At 38.3% G+C, this 21,651-nt stretch overlaps 1 protein-coding gene across 3 annotated transcripts; it reads left to right on the top strand.

Moving 5' to 3' along the window:
- Positions 1-1,787: 1,787 nt before the first annotated feature.
- On the top strand, positions 1,788-20,235 carry LOC306853365 (synaptopodin-like). 3 transcript variants are annotated; one of them, XM_079390704.1, is made up of 4 exons: positions 1,788-1,902; positions 5,538-6,774; positions 12,626-14,568; positions 17,229-20,235. In XM_079390704.1, the coding sequence occupies exons 2-4, from the start codon at positions 6,588-6,590 to the stop codon at positions 17,970-17,972; spliced, it is 2,874 nt and encodes a 957-aa protein (XP_079246830.1). In that variant the 5' UTR covers positions 1,788-1,902; positions 5,538-6,587; the 3' UTR covers positions 17,973-20,235. The 3 variants fall into 3 exon arrangements, with proteins under 3 accessions (XP_079246830.1, XP_079246832.1, XP_079246831.1); XM_079390706.1 differs by lacking the exon at positions 5,538-6,774; XM_079390705.1 differs by lacking the exons at positions 1,788-1,902; positions 5,538-6,774 and adding an exon at positions 10,190-10,353.
- Positions 20,236-21,651: the final 1,416 nt, after the last annotated feature.

Below are 21,651 nucleotides of genomic sequence, written 5' to 3'. Positions count from 1 at the left end.
TGGCAGGAATTTAAGTAGTTAAATTAGCATTAGCATTCCACTAGTTAAACAAGGTAGCACACTGACTAAATTATTAGTTTTCTCCCTATATACAGTACAGCTTAAAGGTTCATTTCAAAGGTCAACTAGTCAAATCAAAGATTTCTCAACTGCACGTTAGCCGTAGAGCTAAATGTATAAAAAATAAATTAGTCATTATATTTTTTTCATTTTCCCATTTTTAATTTGACATTAATTTGCATTATATATATATATATATATATGTCACGGAATCACCTGCCTCACCAGCTGAATCAGTCTCCTACACCCGTTCTCAATCACCAGAGTACTAATCATGAACACCTGCAACCACTTACCACTACTATTCAAAAGCTCACTCACCTCAGTCACTCGTCGGCTGGTCTCAAGGTTGCAAGCTACTCTAGGCTGGTCAACGGTTCCCTGTCTGCACCTCCTTCCAGGATCTCACCCAGCCTGTGGGATCGCCAGGTTACGTTCAGTGATATCTGTGCATTCTGCTTCCAGTGCCTCCTTTGTTGTCTCACCTCTGTTGGAAGCCCAACCTTGGTTATTGTTAATAAATATCCTTTGTTAATGTTATCCTCCTGTCTTCCTCCTTGACCAGTCTGTGACTATCTCTCTCTCTCTCTCTCTCTATATATATATGTATGTATGTATATGTTTGGGTTTATTTCATTGCTGAGAAAAGTTATGTATGTATGTTGTGCATCATCCATGTCTGTTTGTTTCATTTCATTTCTACAATCTTTTCCCCTGGGGAATTTGCATATGATTCAGGCTGCATAATTAATTTCACTTATTTTAACCATTTTAATAGTTTTAAATAATAATTATAAATACATCTGTTAATTATTGTTATTAAATGATTGCATAAGTAAACAAGTGAAATAACCATGACCTTGTTTTTTGATACTTCTCGCCATAGGTCTGACCCAGTTTTTTCTGACGAGCGACTTTATTCTGGATACGACCGAGACGGTGGCCTGAATATGGCTGACGGCCTCAAATATCACCCAGGTATGAAATATTTGATGGGTTTACAAAGGAGCTCAATGTTTCAGACAAGAACGATTTGCTCTGAGTGTTTTGCCAACTGTGAGAAAGCACTTAGAGATGATACAGATCAGAGCTTAGTTTACACAGCATACAACACTAAGATATCATAAAGATCGTTTTCACTAAAATAACTATTAAACATGCTCTGAAGTCTGTAATCTAACCATAGTATTTGTCCTGCCACAGATACATTGTTTTACATCTCGCATGTCTGTACTCAGACAGACATCTCTGTCGGGGAGATCAGTGGGCTTTAGATCCCATCCCATTGAGACTTTAAGTGTCTTACTTTGCTTCAACGTGCAGCTCAAGAATCATTGCGGGGGCTCTCCATGTCTGTGAAAGCAATCTGCAAGGCCCTTTAGTGTTACACTTTATTCTTCTCAAGAGAAAACACTCGACATTGGTTACTTTTTATAACTCCTAGCAATCAGAAACAAGCGCATATTGGCAGTTTTAGTGCATGCATATGCTGCGTTTGTTCTATTCCCCTGTCCGGTGTAAAAATTTGAGCGGGACAAAGAGCAAAGTGCACAATGATCCTCAAACACCCCTAGTTTAAATATGAAAATATATAATGGTATAATGTGTTCAGTATGTATGCTTGAAGGAAACCATATGAAGAAGGCAGACAAAGAACTCTGTGTTCCAGCTCCTGCTCGTCCACACCCCCTTTTCCCTTCTTTCGGTCTGCGCGAGAGAAAGAGAGCGAGAACGAGAGCGTAACTCCATGTGAGACAGAGGGGGAGGTGAACGCAAAGAGGACCTGAAAAGGGGCTGTACAAACTAGCCATCACATACACACTGAAGCACTTGGGAGTACAGGTGAGTCTACCATCAGCTCCAGACTTTCATTGAGTTTCTCTTGGCACTGTGTTATCAACAAACAGCTTTATCACCTGTTGAATCGCAAGCTGTATCCTTGAAGGACCTACTGCGTGAAGTAGCCAGCTGTAACCGGGAGGAATGTTTCTGAAGTCGGATCTTTCTAAATATTTGGGTTGAATAATTGAGGATGTTAACTTCATTCTTCTCCCGTGGAGGAACAATCTCACTGGCAAAGGGCTTCATGTTTTCCCTGTTTGGCTGTTCTTTGTCCTGCCTGCATTTGGTTCTTATGATGATAAATTTGAGCAGCGTGCAGTAACAGTAGAACGAATATCCGGTGCTGGAGTTTCTTAGCGACAGTAATGACTTATACATTAGGCAGGGGTTCTGTTTAGCAGAGACGTCATGCTGAGCATCTGTCACTGACCTTTATCTGATCTGAAATTTTATAGAGTGGCATAATTTGCAAGACTTATTAAGTCACAGCTTTTTAATGGTACTAAAGTTTTATCTACTATTTGGATCTGCTATATAAGTTTATTTACTATTGGATTTATTGCTTTTTTTAGAGTCCAAATAGGCCAGTTTTATGCGTTTATGCCTCATTAATAAGCCATTTAAAATGAAATTAAAACAGTTACAGTGTTTATACTTTATTCCAAAGCACCTGGTTTTGTTATTTTATTATTGTTCCAAGTGATTCTCTGCAGACTTTAAGTCATGTTTATATAGTGTTATATACAATACAGATATCATAAAATAACAGAATAATTTAACTTCAAATATTAGACAAATACAAAAAAGACAGTTTCATGATTGAGTTTGCTACTGAAATGCACAACCCAACACAGAGACCTAGCACATCTATGATTTCAATGACGAGTTGTTTTCCTGTATAATTTATATATGTGCCCACTATATACTTAGTACCCTTATAAAGCAAGCACCATGTCTCTGAGCCTCATTGAAGTTTATAACTAATGGTGTTTTTGCTGTCTGTCATCAGCCTGTGCAAGTCAAGGCATGCTTGCTATCTGCTAAGAATTATTTTCAAAGAATGTCAAATGTAGAGTGCAACTCCCAAATTATTTTTCAGGCCACTTACAGGTGCTTCAATAGGCCTTTGTGCGAAAGAAGCCGAGTTGAAGAGCAGGTCTCTGCATTGTGCCGTGGCGTACGGTTGAAGGATCTGGCCCTGGAGGACTGTAATGGATCTGGGAGATTAGAGAGACCTGTCGGGCCCCGAAGGTCTATCAAAACGCTGTGTCACACACCGCTACATACACTATTACTGCTCATATTATGCACTGTAATGGATACAGCCCAAAACACACACAAATACTATCTCCCAGTACCTGCATCCGGTGCCTCGGGGCTGATAACGTAAGGAATGTGATGGGTAGAGCTCAATACGGCTCATTAGACTGGTGTATTAGCCAAGTATGCCCTCATTGGATTGGAATGACTCGTAAATTAAATGATGGCAAATCGTTAAAGAAATGTGAGCGAGCCGTGCAGGTAGGCTGGTATGTTAATGTTGTAATGTAAATACCTGGAAAGTGAAATCAGATAAGATAAGCATACTCTGACACTTTAAGACGCTTAAAGATTTATATATATATATATATATATATATATATATATATATATATATATATATATATATATATATATATATATATATATATATATATATATTTATATATTTCTTTTTTTATATATATAAGATTTGCCCTGTAGTTCAACTTCTTTCAACCAGCTCTCAGCCTTCAAGATGTTTTGGCAAGTAAAAGATTTAGTTGATCGCTAATTAGCTGGTAACTTTTCTGAGGAACCACAACATTCTAGAATGCAATTAAACAGAATTTTATGAGTTGATAGTCTGAGCTTCCCTGATCTACAGTAAGATGTGACATGCTTAATATAAGGAATTAAATGGAATATTCTTTACGTTAGGTCACTTTGACAAAAGTATGAGGAACAAAAGCCAACGGATCTTGAAAAATTCAATGAAAAAATTCCATATTTTTGAAAGAGGTCTTGTTCTCAGCAAGGCTGCATTAATTTCAAATGCAGATTAAAAAATACAGTAAAAACAGTAATATTGTGAAATATTAATAAAATTGTATACATATGTTTTAAATATTTTTAAACTATTATGTGTGTGTGTGTGGCTAGTATGAAATATTGAAATATTTAGATATTATATATTTATCTGCCAGTGTAAAAAAAAAAAAGAAGAAAAAAATTGTCAGAGCATCATCAGAGGTCACATTATTCAAAAGCATTACAAAACAAAGCAACTGCTCTTTATGTTTCGTCCAAAGCAGTGAAAGGCAGGGACCTTGTGAGAGGCTTTTGTGGACGAGGGTGTTTGTTTTGTTGAGTTGATTGTCTTTATTTGTGGAGGATGGCATGGAGGGCATGAACAGTGGGTGTCGTTTTTGTGGCCACTTTGAGTCAACCGTTGGAGTGGGCGGGACGTAAACTCCCAAACATAAACGCACAGGGGTCGTGCTAATCACTGGAAGAGTGAAACAGACCGCTCATTTATCATAGGTGTTATTAGTTAAAACAGTGTTTGAAAGGGGGTGATGAAGACTAATGGGGTTTTATTACCTCATGTGACCCGCGGCCTTGCTGTAGCCTACAGGATGTGAGAGAGACCACACTCAGCTGACAGGGTGATTCAGTGCTATTGAGACTAGACTGTGCTATTTGTACAACTGCCAATTAACACACTGTCCTGTTTCAACATGCAAGTGAAACAGTCAAAGCCTTTCCTAATACAGAAAATTCCGAAATTTATGAAACCGACAGATATTTGTGATTTATATTGTGACTCCACCCATAAATCTCTAAAAATCATGACTTTTTAAAAGGGATGGTTCACCAAATATTTTAGTTTAAGCTTTTAGAGGTGTATCTTATACTGAGCACAGTTTAGTCAGTAATTTATAGGGTTTCATGGGTTTTTAGGTGGTCCAAGTTGAATCTGTGGACTTTTGGCAGTGGTTTTGAGGAAAAAAACTGCAAAAATGAACTTAAACATGGTTAAAGTATTTAAACAGCCTGCTACAATAAATGATTTAAAATATATATTTTACAAAAAATAAAGTCCTCAGAAAAACTAGTCAAAATATTTAGAGGGCGAAATGTATAATTGTAATGAAAAAATATTATAAAATCTGTGAGTCTTTCTGCACAGATTTCACATGTTTCAGCTTTGAAAAATATTGACCTTCCTTCCTTTTTCAGTCCTTTTTATGAAATAAAAACTCCTAATTGGGCAACTCCTATTCCTTTCAGTATCCCGTCTCCTTGATATTAGTCAGGAGGAAAATGAGATATGCATTGTTTTAACTTCACATGTAGGAAATGCAGTTCATTCCTCCCATTGATTTGACAATGGGTGGGGTGTCATTTTCACAAATGATATCAAGTGCTCAGTGCCAGAGGAAATACCCCTCCTTCATACAGTATGATAAAAAACAGAGGAATATTTCCTACATGAGGTTTCTCACCTCATCTAGTTCAGATGTAAAATGTTGAGATATTTACTATTCTTAATTATTTTTATGAATGCATTAGCATAGTATGTGTTGACTGAGTCTACAGCTTGTATGTTTCAGGAAGTAGCAGTTGAGAGGAAAATCACTGACTCCTTGTACCCTGGCAGCAGTGGAAGTTCATCCAGTGGCCTTTCATTTCAGCTACACAACTAGAGGTTAAGACATTAAGCCCTGTCTGGATATACCATATACTTGCCCGAGGAGCCTTTCTGGACCAGATCTGAAACAAGCAAATAAACTATAGGTCTGCTCTTGATGGTGGGTTAGAGAGCATATCACTTGGCTTAAGCCACCCAGAGAGGTTTGATCAGTAATACAGGAATAAAGAATGAAAACTACAGAATCCATCTGTTTAAAATCCAAACATATGGACTGAGCACAATAAAGCTCTGCTTGAAAGTTTAGCAACTACAATAGCTTCAGCTAGAACATTTGGATGACCTTTTGGTTGAATGTGTTTTTGCATGTGCTAATGAAACGACAGGAAAGCACCAAGCACTGCCCTTCATCTTGACATTGTTGAAACGTTTCGAGAGCAAGGGCTACGCGTGCCTTTAAAGAAACAGACTGTCTCGGGGAGATTGCGATTAAACTCTAAAAGAAAGACAAATATCTGGATATAAGATCGAAAGCAGACGTAAATAGAACCGAGGATAGTCTTCCAGCCTTTGCCACATTTGCAAAAGAGCATATCCCACTTGTGAAATGTTCTTGGCACTTTTCCATGGGAACTGATCCAGGGTGCATTGAGAAGTACCTCCAGGGAGGTCTTGTTAGAGTTTGAGTAATATTGTGTGGATTGAAAGCAAAAGTACATTTCTCAGCTCCTCTCTGGGAAGTAGCGCGTCTACTCCGAAGGATTACTGCGAAGAAAACTTCCAGCAAAATGTAGTGCTTTAGTTTGACTTTGATCCTGCTTTTGATCCGTGTTCCACAAGTCGGAAGGAATAAAACAATCCGAGGATCCCGAAACCACCTCTTACAATCCAAACGTACGCCCCAGCTGAGAAAAAGAAAGCTTTTATCACACCCAGGCAAGCGTGCTTGCTAAAAGGGGGCTCAGCGAAAGAAGAGCGTCTCTTAGGCAAGGACGGAGTGAAGCGGGCTGGGATGGAGTACAAACATGAGCCTGCTAGAAGAGGGGACAGCTGGGGTGGGCCTACCACTACAACATCCTCAACCCTCAACAAGACTGGAGCAAACACGTCCCACAGTACTAACATTTTGGAGAAAAATTACCACAGCGGGGTCAAAGCAAAGGCAGGGCTGACGTCTTGCCAGATGGAGCGGAAAACAAGTAAATATTTTCTTCCATATTTCGTTTATAGCACTGAATCTGAAGAACATGATATATTACAGTACACTTTATCGCTTGGGTGTATAATATGTAAGGAAAAATTTACAAAAAACAGATTTACAGACATGACTGTTTACTAAATAAATGAATGCAAACACGGAGTTTATTTTTTATTAAATCAGGGTTTCCAAACTGAGGTTGTGAGCTGATGAAAAGCTAATAATTAAAAAAAAAAAAAAACCTGCAGAATGTTGCAGTTAACCAATCAGAATCAAGTATTCCACAGAGTTTAAATGGATAAGCGAGTCAGTTCAAACTTAGGGATTTTAAAAGTATAAAGTATACTTAAAACAAACTAATAAACTTAACACTAAAGCAATTAAAATAAAACACTTACAAAGAAACATGCAATTTTATTAGTTTACCTGGATGTCATGTGACCATAAACCAATATCAGAGAACCGTGAGCATGCAAAAGTGTTGTTAAATTATTAAAATACTTGCTTAAAATCTGAGTAGGACTTAAAGTATATATTTTAGGCCAAATGATTCAACTGACTAAAACTTTGGGAATACCTATTATAGGATTAAAAAGATGAGATAAGGTGCCATGACAAACATGAAACTAGCAAAACAATATATGAAATTGCATGGTTGCAAATTGGGTTAGTCATTATACAGTGCCTTAATACTGCAAAGACTGTTTACCCAATCAGAGTTGAGGATTCAGTAGAGTCATGTAATACATTTAAATAGATTAGTGAGTCAAGACAAATTTATTCTTTAAAAGTTGAATGCTTTTACAGGCCCTACAGAGGCCTAAGAGCCATCAGATAGATAGACTGGCATAACATGCTGCTATCCCCTAAATGTTTAGACATCAGCTCTTACTAAACCCTCAGTGACACATTTGTTTCCTCACAGACACAGATGAGCCGTACAGTAATAGCTCTTCAGTTCATACCCACTAACCATAATGCTCAAGCTGTGGGTAATGTTATCTGGAAAGAATGCATAATAAGGTTTGCAGATGACCAGGCACCCGCTGCATGTCGAGTAGGCGGCGGTTCACACCAGTGACTGTGTGACAGAGGGGTTTTACAACCCTGCTGATGAGAATTCAGACCCATTTCAGGCAGTCCGAAACAGTTTTTGCAGAATTCAAGAGGTTGCTCTGATGTTGTTACAGCTTTGGAGTGTGTAAAATGGCAAGAGGGGAGGATGTGGGAAGGCTGAGATGGAACAGCTAATTCAGTCACTTTATATTGGTTTCATACCGTTCCTAGGACGCTGAAGTAAATGTCAGCATTTTCTCTCTCTTTTTCTTTCAATCTCTCTCTCTTTGTATGGGATTTATGTCGCCACACAGCATCATGATTTGATGAGATGTAGAATATTATGCTTCTCTTTCTTGCATCTACAGATGCTGATAGCATGAAATTGGAAAATGATACAGTGTGATCCAAAAGTCTGAGAGCAGTTTTTTCTCAGAATGTTTTAGGATTATTATAATAAGCAGTAATTTTAATTCTACACTGTTTTAAGGTCCTTAATCAAACTGTGCAGTTTTTAGAGTTTGAACATGAACTATTTTTTTTTTTTTACAATCAGTCAGCGCAAGATTGCATTTTGGATCTTCTCAAATAACGCTGGAGATCATGATCATCAGGTTTTACATAAACTTTAGTGCTTCTGTCATTAAAGCAAAAGAGTGCTTAGTCAAAAAATACTGAGATGTTCTGAAACTGATTTTAATTGTAAGTCATCAACTTTTCACTTTGAATTGTTTTGCTAATAATATAATTTGTGGTAAATTTCTTATTACCACTGTAAATGATAAATGCATTAATTTCCATGTTCATAACTTATTTATGATTTTGAGTCATCGTGGTCATTCCTTAAAATGGACTTTTCCAAAATCATAACCCCCCTGACCTTATGCAAAGACTAATTTGGAGTCTTAAATTATCTTTTCTATCACCTAATTTTTCATTTTGCAGCCTCTGAAAATATACAGTAACTTATGGCCACAACTGTATGTTTCATAATATTATAGCAGGTCAATTACAAGGTATTTCTCAGCATCAGAACCGATCTGTAGATCCTATTCTGTGAATATTGTCCTACTTGAGGGTAAGGTAGCAGAGTAAGAAGTGTCTCCAAGTACAGGTTTTGTGGACAGTCATATGTGTAATTGCACATTCATGGTTTTAAAGTTCTTAAACCTTTCTGATCTCATCATTCCTCACATACTCGCACTCGTCATTTTATCCCATCCTCCCAGCAAACCATAACATCCGACAGGGGAATCTGACCTTTGATATACAACCCCATGTCTGCCAGGTCCCCAAATCCTCAAGCTGTAAGGGAGTTTCCCTCATCTGTCCGAACTGAGAGCCCACATATCATACGCAGCGCAGTGCCAACGAAATGGAACATTATTCCTTTCCCTGAATTCCTACCACTACTTTTTAGGTTTGAGGAAGTTCCTGTGTTTCCCTTCTGTTAAGTTATGCATGAGGGTTATGATTCAGGTATGATGGATAAACTAAGCAAGAAAACCTCTGCGGTCTAAACTGAACTCCACCCTTGAGGCTCAGGTGTCATCCACCCAAGCGAGTGTATTTGCGGGACGGCTCTCTCCCCTGACATCCAATCTTCTGAAAGAGCTGACACATTGATTCTATACATGAAACTGATGAAATGTGGCCACTTGATCTGGCGTGAAACTTACAGATTCTGTACGTGATTATGTAAGTACATCCAAGGGCGGAAGCAGTCATAAATATGAATCGTTCCTACATCCATAATCTCTGGTAATGAAAACAGTGGTTACTCAAAGGAATAGTTCACCGAAAATTTGTCATTATTTGCTCACCCTCATGTAGTTTGAAACCCACATATTTTTATTTCTTCTGTAGAACACAAATGGAGATGTTTAGCAGAAAGTCAAGAACTGACAGCCTCAGTCACCATTCTCTTTCATTGCATACTTTTCCCATTAAATGAAAGTGAATGGTGACTGAGGCTGTCACTCTGCTTCTACTTTTTTAGTGTTTCATATAAGAAAGAAATGGTTTTGAGGTCATAAGGGTTTAGAACAACATAATGATATATAATATAACATACTTAAGAGAGTTGCTGCAAAACCACTAAGAAACGTGTCTAATTGGGCTTTTAGCTTAAAACCTCATAGTTATTGACTTTAGCCCTTGTGACAAGCTCCACGCATGACAACTAGCCACGCTTTCCAGGTCTATGCTGTATCCCGGCTCTTCGCTGTTGAATTTGGAGTCTACCAAACTAAAAAACAGAGGAAGCAAAGTCAGCCAGGAACGTCACACAGCATAGCCATCCTTTAAAAAAAGCAAAAGGGAAGCGCAAACCTCGTCCAGTGCCCCAGCCTGCCCGCCTCATGCTCGATGCGCATTTGGAGCGCGCAAGAGATCATCGTTCCCAACGACACGAAATCCGATCCAAGCTCTCGCTTCTAAAGGGGGAGTGGAGGAAACACATGAAGTTAAATTAGAAAAGCTCGCGAAGCAGCAACAAAACAGACTGTATTCAGAGTTAATTAAGGTAAGAGAAGTTTAGTTTGACCCGGTGCTTCTGGAACTTTAAAAAACGGTATTTGCGTAATAAAACTCTTAGATCTGTGAAAGGCATGTGCTGAAGTCATGTTTAAGTTCTGAGGTTTGATGACATTTAAATTATATAATGTGATGAATCTTCTTTAAAGCGAAAAGAGAGCAATATTTTGCAGTGAATGCATGCTGTTTTAAAAGACCAACCAGACTGGTTGCCACTTTGGGTTGTCTTTAGGCATAGGCAGACAATAGGCAGCAAGTTTTTTAATGAAAACAACAACATTATTTTGAAGTTAAAGTGACAAATTTCTCTCTGTGGATCTCAGACATATCGTTTAAGTTATTTTTGATTGTACACTGTAAAAAAGTTATTATAACCTAAAATGTGCTTCATGTGGTGAAACGGTTTAATTCTAGAAAAAAATAAATAAATTAGTTACCTAATCAGCCTAGGTCATTTTTTTTGTCTTGCACATTACCATATTTGATAGTTTATTTATTTAAAAAGAAAGCAGTTAGTGAGTGAAGTCATATTAAATTAACTATTCTGGTCTGGCTCTGATATGACAGGGAAATTTATAAGAATAAGGAACAAATTAAAACCGCATCAAGTAATTTAAATGTTTTTATTATATTATATTTATTTTTTTTCAAGAGAAAACTGCATGTATGTTTATGGCTAACTGTCGGATCTTGCTCCAGTTTTAAAAAGAAAATCTTTTGAAACACCGTAAAGATGAATATCTGTAAAGAGAGTTTTTTATCCCAGTGCTAGAGGTTGTGTTGCATGGCCTGACTAAATAAAAAGGAATGAAAGGCAGATGCACATTATTCATGCTCTATTATAATGTTATGCCATGTGATATAAAAGCTCCCTTGAGTCTGGCAAACCTGCATATAAAACAAGTGGGATAGATTTAGAACTCTTGCTTTTTTACAAAGACCTACCTGCTTGGATAGAGAAAAACACTCACAAAATTGTTTTCAGGTTTGCTGCCAAGTCTGGGGTTGAGGATAAAAGCTAAGAACTACCTCAGGGAAACATAAAGTGATTAATTATTCAAAGGTCTATTAGGGAAACAGATTGTGTTTATGTTGCACAGGTTAACCACACTTATTTTGAGTCGAGCCGTACAGTCAGTGATGTAATTGTTAACAGTCTGTTCCTCAGAATGTAATGTTCTGGGATAAGATGTTGAGGGTTTGTGTTTTAAAAGTCCTGTTCCTTTCCTGAGGCACACATTCGTTTGTAGGCAGATGCCACAATATATCACTGTAGGTCAAAGCTCAGGCACTTAAATGTAGACTTTGTCTTGTAAGTTGATGATGGAAAGGCATGAACCTGTCAGGATGTCAGCATATAGACCGATGGCTCCTGTGCCTCAGAGAGATTTCTCAAGGCATGCTGCAGTCTCAAGCAGGGAATTTTCTCGGCAGTTGAGGAATGCTAAGGGAGGGACTAGAGCCCATGGTGAAGGAAATACTTTCTGCAGCTCGGAATGGGGCTTTTTAGCCCAGTCAATAAATCTTTGCCATTTTCAACAAATAGATGACTGTTTTAACATCCATCTTTGCCAAACTATGGGTAGAACTGCAAATATCAGCATTACGATTTATTTACAGGAGGTACTTAGAACTATAAATGTGTGAAAGCATTATACGGTCTACAAATGTTTGCCTGCAGGCTCCGTGAATCACCGTAAACTGTGAAAATAATAATTTTGACCACAAATTCTTGGACTTAATGTGTCAGCATTTCTTTTATAAGTCTGTCTGCAAAAAAGACGACAAAATAATGATTCATCTTTTTAACTGGGTGACTCATGGAAGCTAGAATTACTTGAAAGACATATAATACCCTTGACTTTTAAAATAATCATACTCCCATTTGAGCACATTGCTACTATAGCTGAAAATTAAATAGCAACCAAATGATCGTGACAGCAATGGTGAGATCATGAAATAAAACATAAAGCAGGCTAATATTTGCCAAAACCTGTTTAATTACTCTCTATAATAAAAAAGCCTGTGATATTATATGCGACACCCTTTGTTTGTTAGGCTGAAACAATTAAGTGCATTTAAAATAACGCTTCTCTCCTAAAACTTGTGAATGCTTGGTGAGTTGTGCTAAATTTTACATTTATAAGCTGGGTTGAGCAATACTTTGCTTCGTAAAAGCACTGCAAATGGCATAGCTGTAAATGTGTTATATAATTGAAATTTTCTCTTGATTTGATTGTTGTGTTTTTCTACCATTACAGACCTCAGCAGAAGTGCCAGTTTGTCAGAGAAGGAGCTGAAGGAGGCACGGACCAACAGTCAAATCATTGCTGCTCAGCTCCAGGCCAATTCCAACTCTAAAGGCGTCCAACTTTTCAACCGGCGCAGACAGAGAGTGAACGCTTTCACATTTGTAAGCGTTGGAGGAGGGGGAGTGGAGGCATCTAAGAATGTAATTGATTCATCTTTTGAAAGTCCACAGACATGGGACAAACGGCACTCGACTGAGGACCAGGACAAAGAGTTGAATCACAGGAACCTCAAGACAGGTCTCACGTGGTCGGCCGTCAGAATCCACAGTACTGGGAGTGACATGGAAGATGCTAGTGAGGTTACTCGGGAGGATGTAACAGAAGAAAGCAGCCAAGATAGACACTTTCTCCCAGTCAATGAGAAGGATGAGGAGCTTTCAGAAGACCTCACAGAGCATGTGAAGGATGAAGTTACTCTTAGAAGTGACAGTAACCCCGCTGTTATTGAAAGAACTGGTGAAGATGAAGCTGAAGCCAATGGAGCACACAATAAAGAAACCCCAAATGGATACAGTGTGCAATGCAATGGAAAAGCAGATAAGATGGTGACTAAACAGCCCACCATCCTAAACAGAACAGCTCGCCCATTTTTCTCCCCAACAACAGTAGGATCCTCTGAAGCTACAAGTCCAGTCATGGACATCCCTCCAGCCCATGACTCTACAACACACTTTGAACCTTCAACTTACCCAATGCACCCAAGACCTGTTTTCTCTCCACCACCACCTCCACCTTCATATCTGACTCCTTCTCTCCCCAGCTACTCCAGCCCTCCTCCACCTAACACAGGTCATGCTCCCTCACCTCAGCCTTCTTCTTACTACATCCGCCCATATGCCCCCAGGCCTACAATGGTCCCTGACCTCTTGAGTGAGAAGAGATCTGTAACTCCCATCAAAACAGGCATCCTCGACGAGGGCCGGGCTCGCAGAGCAACTCGTAAGTCGATGTTCACGTTTCAGGAGAAACCAAAAGTGGCTCCGAATCCCGAACTCCTGTCCTTGGTGCAGTGTGCAGATGAAAAGAAGAAAAAAACCCAGCCAGACGCAGGGCAGGAGGAGGAGCTGCTGGCTCTCGGGGCCGAAGCCTCAAACTTCTTGGCCAAGGAAGAGGACGTTCACGAGGAAGCTAGGATGCCAGAATGGGCCTCGAGTTTGAAAAGCTCCAGAACGCGTGCCAGGATAGAGCAAAAGCCTGAGCAGGCCTTGACCAATGCTTCAGGAAAAGGAGCTGAACTGTTTGCCAAACGCCAGTCGAGGATGGAAAGGTACGTCCATGACAGCAAGGACCCGAGATCACCCTCTCCTACCATGTCCTTGCCTCCTTCTTGGGTATATCCATCCAACATGCCCGGTCGAGTGAAGGCCATAGTAAACTCCTCCAATATAAGTGCACAAATTTCAAAGACACTTCAAACTCAGCAGACCATTCAGAAAAAGACTGTCCCTGCCAAAGCGCCAGCACCTGCTCCAGCTCCACCTCCACCTCCAGAAATACCTTTGGAGAACGGCTGCACTAAAATCGAGATGGAGCTGTCCACACATCAGCCATACCAGCTCAACTCATCACTCTTCATCTTCAGCCCAACGAAAGATCCCTACAGCACTCTTCCCAGATCCGCCCCAGCTCCTAAACCTGTCGTGACAACTCACTCCTTCTCCAGACAATCATCCCTTCCATCAAGCCCACTGCCATCGCTGTACAGCCCATCTGCAGCCTATCGGTCAGCCCATTGCTTTTCGCCTCCTATGACGCCTCTCAGTCCCATCACAGCAGGCAGCGTCAGTTCCCCAGTGTCGTATTTAGCTCCTGAACGTGTGGCTTCACCTCGCTCTGGCGTCCAAGCACCACGTCCCACGTTCTCTACCAAAAAAGCTGGTATCAGCCCACAGGTGTGGAAACCCTCTTCATTCTATTAAACCTTTCCATTTCTGCTCTTCTTTGCTTCATGTACACTTCAGACCAAAGTATAATGGAAGAAAAGTAAAAAGGACATATATTGAACTGACTGTCCACTTAACCCGTAACAAGAGAGCAGTAAGGTACAAAAAATAGGCCTACAAGAAACTTGAAATCTAGCACTCTTGGTCAGATTTGTTTTTGCTGTTTCTTGTTTATTATTGCATGTGGAGGAAATAAATGTCAGGTCCTACATTTTTACCTGTTAAACTGACTTTAATTGTAATTCATAAACTGCCCACCAGAGGGCCATAAATTGAACCTTACATATTTGTTTAATCAAAACATTGTAATTTAGTGCAGCTTTGTGTTTTGGAACTACAGTTTATTCAATTTTGAGCACATGCAGATATAGTTTAGGTACAAAACCAGTGTGTCATTTTCCAACGCTTGCCTCCAAGTTTTCAGGTTGGAGTTGGTACAAACTCATAAGCAGTTTAGCAGATGATGTCTTGCCTTTTATGATGCAAGAAATACAATTTAATAAGAGTAGGACGATATGAGACCCTCTTCGTGTTATGGCACCGGTACTGTTCTTTTTCTTAATTAGTTCTGTGTGCTTCTCTTTGATTTATAGTTCTAGTTTACAGCTTGCATGCTGCGCAACAGTATGTACTTAATGTAGTGTGCATACACTACTGTATGTTCCACTGCAGGCCTCTGATTAATCAAAGCCATAATTGAGTTTAATCTAATTTTATCACTACGTGCAGCATGCAGTACCTATTTTTATGCTGGTTGTTTTCAAACAAATTGTTTCATTCTTCATTCAGTCTTCTTCTCTTTCAAATTATTTTGTCTACTCTGTTTCATTAAACCAATGAAACACTCAGTTTCTCTTCTGTCTTTTGTTTTCATACTATATTATCTTCTTCTGTTGACTAATCTGCTGAATTTCCTGTGTGGATTTCTTCTTCTTTTTTTCAGCATCCCCTCTAATCAGTTGTTTTCGGTAGTATCAATCCTGCGATGAGAATCCCAGGGCGGCTTTCCCACAGAGTCGTTTTTATCTATAAACTTGTACCAACAAAACAAAGATATGTGAATCAGAGCCACCCACGGCGTGGTGCTCTGACCCAAAATGAAATTAGAAACTTTTTTTGCCCCGCACATTCCTAGCCTGCCAAATGCACATCTGAGCCGAAACTGGCCCCTGTGGACTTGAGCTTTAAGCTAACGGCCTGACCTTTGGCCTCCCTCGTGCTTGGAAAAACACATTTGCTGGAGGTGAAAACATACCCAGCAGCCTCAGCAGTGCAAATGCATATCTCAGTAAAGGTTAGTGGTCTTGGCAGCGTGTATGCAAGCGATCTGAAGATGGCATGGTATCGTGGTGTGCTGGGAAACTACTCAGACATCGGACAAGAATAAACAGCTTGATGTAATCACAGGGTGCATGAGAAGGCCTGATATCGATAACCACATCTGAAGTTGCATGCAGTGCTGCAGGAGGTGTTTTAGATGTTTCAATGGCGTGTTTAGAGGCTAATCTTATGGAACGTGTGCATAGTACCTGGAATGAACTTGGAAAGCTTGGATTTTTGAATGGTTATTGAACCTTTAGATCCAGGATTGTTCTGCTGCTGTTGTACATTGAGTGTGATGATATCTTTGTTCCCGTACACTAACATACCTCACTATCTACATTTATAACAAACATTGCCTAAAAGAAATGAATTGTGACATGTTATGCAGGGCTCAACAATAAGGAAGGTGTGCTGGCCTAGTTCTTGGTCCAGTTGACTGTACTGCCACATGTACTACACTGCCATATATATTTGATATTGCATATTTTTATGCCTCACAAATTTGATGCCTTGTTTTGCTGTGACGTTTATTTGCAAATTATGCTCATCCGCTTTTTAACCTTGTCAGCTAAATAAAATTATCTAACATGATGTCCAGCATTATCTGCCCAGTGAAAGTTCATTTCCTCTATCGTAATGTCTATTATATATTCACCTAGCAAATGTTTGTAAATAATCTCGAAATGTGATCATTTTAATTTAGAAAAGTGAAAAATGTAATGTCATCTTTATTTATGTGCCGCTTTATATAATACAGATTGTTGCAATGCAGAACCGATGATGCAAACTTTAAATATGGGACAGTTTCCATTTCTGCTGTAAAACAGTTCTAATACAATAGTGTTAGACAAAATAGCCAATAATAAATAAGTTAACATATTTTTTTATGTTAATGTTAAAATATAAAAAAATTATAAAACATTAAAAAATATTATCTTTAATTAGTTTTGGTTCAAAATGTTTCTAGTGAATAAAATATAATGTTTAAATAATATTAACTTAAGTTAAGCTTTTAAATTATGAACTTTTAAATTAAAATGTAAATATACAATTATATTTCTATTATTATCTATTGTATTATATTAAATTATATAAAAATATATAATTAATAAAAATATAATTAAAATATATCATTTATAAAATGGCAAACAGAAAAATCCTTACTGTTGAGCCCTTTTATTATTCAGTGTATGTGTGTTTGTGAGTGTATTTAGTGATATAGAGACACTAAATTAAAGCAATGTCTCCCCTCTAAAAGTAATCTTTTCTTATCTTTGTCTTATCAGATTAAAGAGGAGACCCCGGCACCAATCACTAGCCCCGGCTCCACCACCCCAATCTCCAGGACACCCAACCTCACTAGACGCTTCACCAGCCCTGAGGTGCTTTCCAGCGCTGTCTGGTCCCCCAGCAGCCCTCTAGTGACCTCTCCATCATCCAGCCCAATCTACAAGCCCACACCGATCTCCCCCTCACCCCGACCCATCCATAAGCCCGTCACAACATGCCCTTCCCCAAGCCCTATCCACAAGCCCATTGCAACCACAGCATCTCCAGGTACCATTTTTAAGCCGAGTGCCACCTCTCCTCTGTCTCCACCCTGGGAAACCAGGTGCCAGTCTCCGGCCGTCAGCCAGGACACCAAAGCCAACCACCGCATTTTGGCCAAAAACATCATCAATGCCGCCAAGCGGAAAAACAGTCCGTCTCCCGGTGCGCTGGGTGGCCACAGTCTGCCCATCTCCCCGGTGAGTGGTGGGATCGTGCCTTATGAACACAAGCCTGCCAGTCCATTTCAGCCACGGATGCTGGGGGCACAGTCGCCCAGCCTTACCAGTCCCTCACCCACCCGCATGATCCATTCTCCGGTGCTTTTGTACAACACCCGCTCGCTGACCGACTCGGACGCCTCGGTGGAATCTGAGGATTCGGGTCTGCGCTCTGCTGGAGTGCGCAGCTACAACACCTGCCCCCGTGGCTGGGCCGGGGGTCTGCAGGTGAAGAGGGGAGGCATGTCTGAAGATCTGTAGGAAGCACTTGATGATTTATACTTCAGCCTGATTTTGTTGTAGACCAAAGTGTCCCTTAAATATTGAATGTAAAGCATTGTGGATTTTGCAGTACATTGAATACAGTACAGTATGTTGACTGTGTGATAGAATCTATACATGTTAAAAAATACACTATCGTTCAGAAGTTTGGATCAGTAAGATTTCACTGAGAAATTTATTCAGCAAGGATGCATTCAAATGTTCAAAAGTGACAAAAAGGCTTTTTTATTGTTAATAAATAAGTATTAACAATTTGAACTTTCTATTCGTCAAAGAATTCTAAAAAATTCCCCAAAAGTTTCCACAAAAATATGAAGCAGTGCAACTGTTTTCAAAATTGCTAATACAAAATGTTTTATGAGCAGTAAATCTGCATATTAGAATGAATTTTGAATTATCATGTGATTCTGAAGACACTTTAATGTACAATGTAAAAACTTTCAAAATATTCCTGTTTTTACAGTATTTTTGATCAAATAAATGCAGGCTTAATAAGCTGCTTTAAAAAACATTAAAAATCTTACTAACCCCAAATTTTTGAATGGTATTGTAGCTGAACATTGAAAAAAAAGAGAATTCTGACATCATTTACTCACCTCACATGTTTACTCAAACCAGTATGACTGACTTTCTTTCATGGAACACAAAATGAAGTAAACATTCATATTCTGAAATATGACTAATATGTGACTATATTGTTGTTGTTGAAGTCTGACAACATCTGTTTCTATTTGCTTTCATTTTCTTGTGTGGAAATCTTTCTTCCTTCTATGGAAGGAAGAAAGATTTGATCAAGGTCATATGATTTTGCAACAACATGAGGGTGAATAAATGAAGACTAAATTTTCATTTTTAAAGTGAGTTCCTGTAAAGTAACATCTTACAAAATAACAAACAGCTGTCTGTAATCTAATGAAGAATGCATTACATGGACTCAGAAAGTTGTACCAAAGAACTTAAATGTGTATTACCAAAGATAAAAGTAATGTGCAAGACTTTTCAAAGCAGTATTAGTTATTAACCTAATTTGTTTTTACATAAATATAAAAGGGATTGACCCTTTTGCTTTTTGTACAGTATGTTTTGACAATGTGTTAGAGTATTGGAATGTGACAATAGGTCCGACTCGAGTCAAACTTGGAAGGAACTGATTGCTTATTGTTGATTGAGAATTGATTTAGATGTAAAGACAGAATGACACAGCAAGGTTTCTGAGAGAATGGAGAGAATGGTAGGAGATTTTCTACATTACGTATATACTATAAATGGAAGCTGCTGGTGATGGTCTGATGCACAACGGGAGAGGTGAAAAAATAAAGCATTAGGAGGTTTGTTCAGTGTGATTTCACATCAAATGTAGGAATGATTCAATTTCAGTGTTCGTTAATGCACCTTGCTTAGATTGCTATTATTATATTTCAGTTTCCCAAGAGGGCAAAATCAGGAGCAGAGAAGATTCTTGCTGAGGTTATATATAAGTTAATCTTCACATAGCATTTCAGCATTTCACATAAAAGGGATTGAGTAATTCTGGGTTTAGGGTGACTGAGTACTCTGTTGGTACAGTAAGGTGAGATAATTGCTTTTTTATATACATTTCACACAAATAAACATATTTCATGGGGCACTTGTAAGGTTTATCATATATGTAAACATCACCTCTGGCACTGTCAGACTGTCTACAGCATGCATTTACACTTACCTGGTTATTTCTGACAGTACACACTGTATACTGTGTGGTAAATGGTTATTCACACTACTTAATACCGTATGTTTGTCTGTCATAGTTCTGAAATTACATATTGAAATCTGTCTGAGTTGATCACTAGCACTGATCACAAGGATTAAGTCTCAAGGGTCATGCAAACCAAGTGTACTCATGTAATCCTGCACTTAAATATTGGATCACCACACATGAGGAAATCATTCTCTGTGTTGGTGCATCAGCAGATTTTTGAGTATTTGCATATGGGGAATTTTGATTGACGGACATCAGCTGTAAAGTGACTTGGCACCTTTGGTAAGAATAATGTTATCACTTTCAAGGGTGCTTTACAGCCCCTGTGTGCTTGTGCGATCCTTCATTTGGAATATGGGCGATGTTATGCATGATTCAACTTACATATACAATTTCTTTAAGTTTGATATCATGTCTGAATAACCAGCCTCAATATTATCTCTGTCTGTTTTCTGTTCAGTTTTTAAATTAAGTGAATAAACACAAACAAAGTCATCTTCTTGGATAAAGGTCTTCATTTCTTGATTTTTTGTTGATGAACGCAATTTGTAATTTCATTAATAACAATAACATCCATATAACTGATTTCCTCACTATTTTAGAAAAAAATGCACATTATAATAAACATAATATGATTATAGGAAAGGGCTGTAGTTTATATTCTGAGCTCCTTTAGTGATATGGTATGTATAGGACATGGGATAAATATTTCACATCAAAATATTTAGGATATTGTTATTATTATAACTACCACTACTATTTTCCCCACAACTGAGAATTGGACAGTATAGACAAAGTCTTAAAATTCATTCAGTCTAGTCTGCGAATTGCATTCATACACTAGGATTAAGTAAAAATTATTTAATCAAAAAGTTGGGCCTAATGTTTCTTGAAGAGATGAACCTGGTCAATATCGCCATCTATAGGACTAAAATGATAACTGTTTTCATTCCTACTGTATCCATCGCTGCAGACACAGGATTTGAGTGCAAAAGAATGTCAAATATTAAATATACAAATCGACATTATTATTATATTAAATAATTTGGAGGGGGGATCGGTAACGACTACATGTGTGCATACATAATACACTGTATTTTAGTATTTAAATTACGCAAACCTCATAAAAATATTTTAAGTCTCAAAAATAGTTATTTATTAAAAAATAATTAATTCTGTATTATTTCAGCAGCACCGCCAACATGGTCACTAGTGACGTCAAGGAAACAGTTTGTTCTTTTGCAAACAGCCTTTTCGTGATAGAGAATAAAAATGAGAAATAAAATGGATTGTCCGTGAGATAATATAGTCGTGTTTAGAACATTTACTCATGCAAACAGGGTAACATGCTTCACATTCTCCAGAAAGACCATCAGTGCTGCATAGATGCACAGCTCCAATGACAGCAATAAGCGACGATTAATAACGACAACAACCGGAAGTGACTAAATAAAATAACCCCTCAGCAGTCTGTAATAGTAATATTTCACATGATTTAATGCCATGTTTGTCAGCATTTATAATATTGCCAAAGTATACACTTGTAGAAGTGTAACGAACTCTAAAGACGATGAATATGCAGCAATATATGAAATCAAGAGTAAATCAAAAGGAAAAGGACAAAGTAAGAATATAAAAAACCATGAATTTGAATGAATTTACATAGAAAATATTGTTGCAGAATGGTAAAAGCTTTGGGTGGGGTTATACTAAACTGGATAGTAATTATATTTATTATGAAAACAATACAGTGTTTTCAAATTCATTAGGAGTTGGTGTTTGGAAAAACACTGTTTAATCAAAACCACCTAAACAGATCGCAAAAAATACTTTAAAAAGGCAAAAGTCATTGTATACTTGTGAAAGACACTGAATATTTCACAATGACTTGTTGGTGAAATAAATCCTCCATTAATGGCT

This window comes from Barbus barbus (assembly GCF_936440315.1).
Source record: "Barbus barbus genome assembly, chromosome: 33".
In the NCBI taxonomy this organism is placed as follows: domain Eukaryota; kingdom Metazoa; phylum Chordata; class Actinopteri; order Cypriniformes; family Cyprinidae; genus Barbus; species Barbus barbus.
Note: the sequence above shows the minus strand (reverse complement) of the source record. Positions and strands in the feature narration are given on the sequence as shown.

Coding starts and splice junctions, on each gene's coding strand:
- LOC306853365 (XM_079390704.1), top strand. CDS start 6,588: ATGGAGTACAAACATGAGCCTGCTAGAAGAGGGGACAGCTGGGGTGGG. Junction 6,775..12,625: donor CCAGATGGAGCGGAAAACAA/GTAAATATTTTC, acceptor CTACCATTACAG/ACCTCAGCAGAAGTGCCAGT. Junction 14,569..17,228: donor AAGCTGGTATCAGCCCACAG/GTGTGGAAACCC, acceptor TTGTCTTATCAG/ATTAAAGAGGAGACCCCGGC.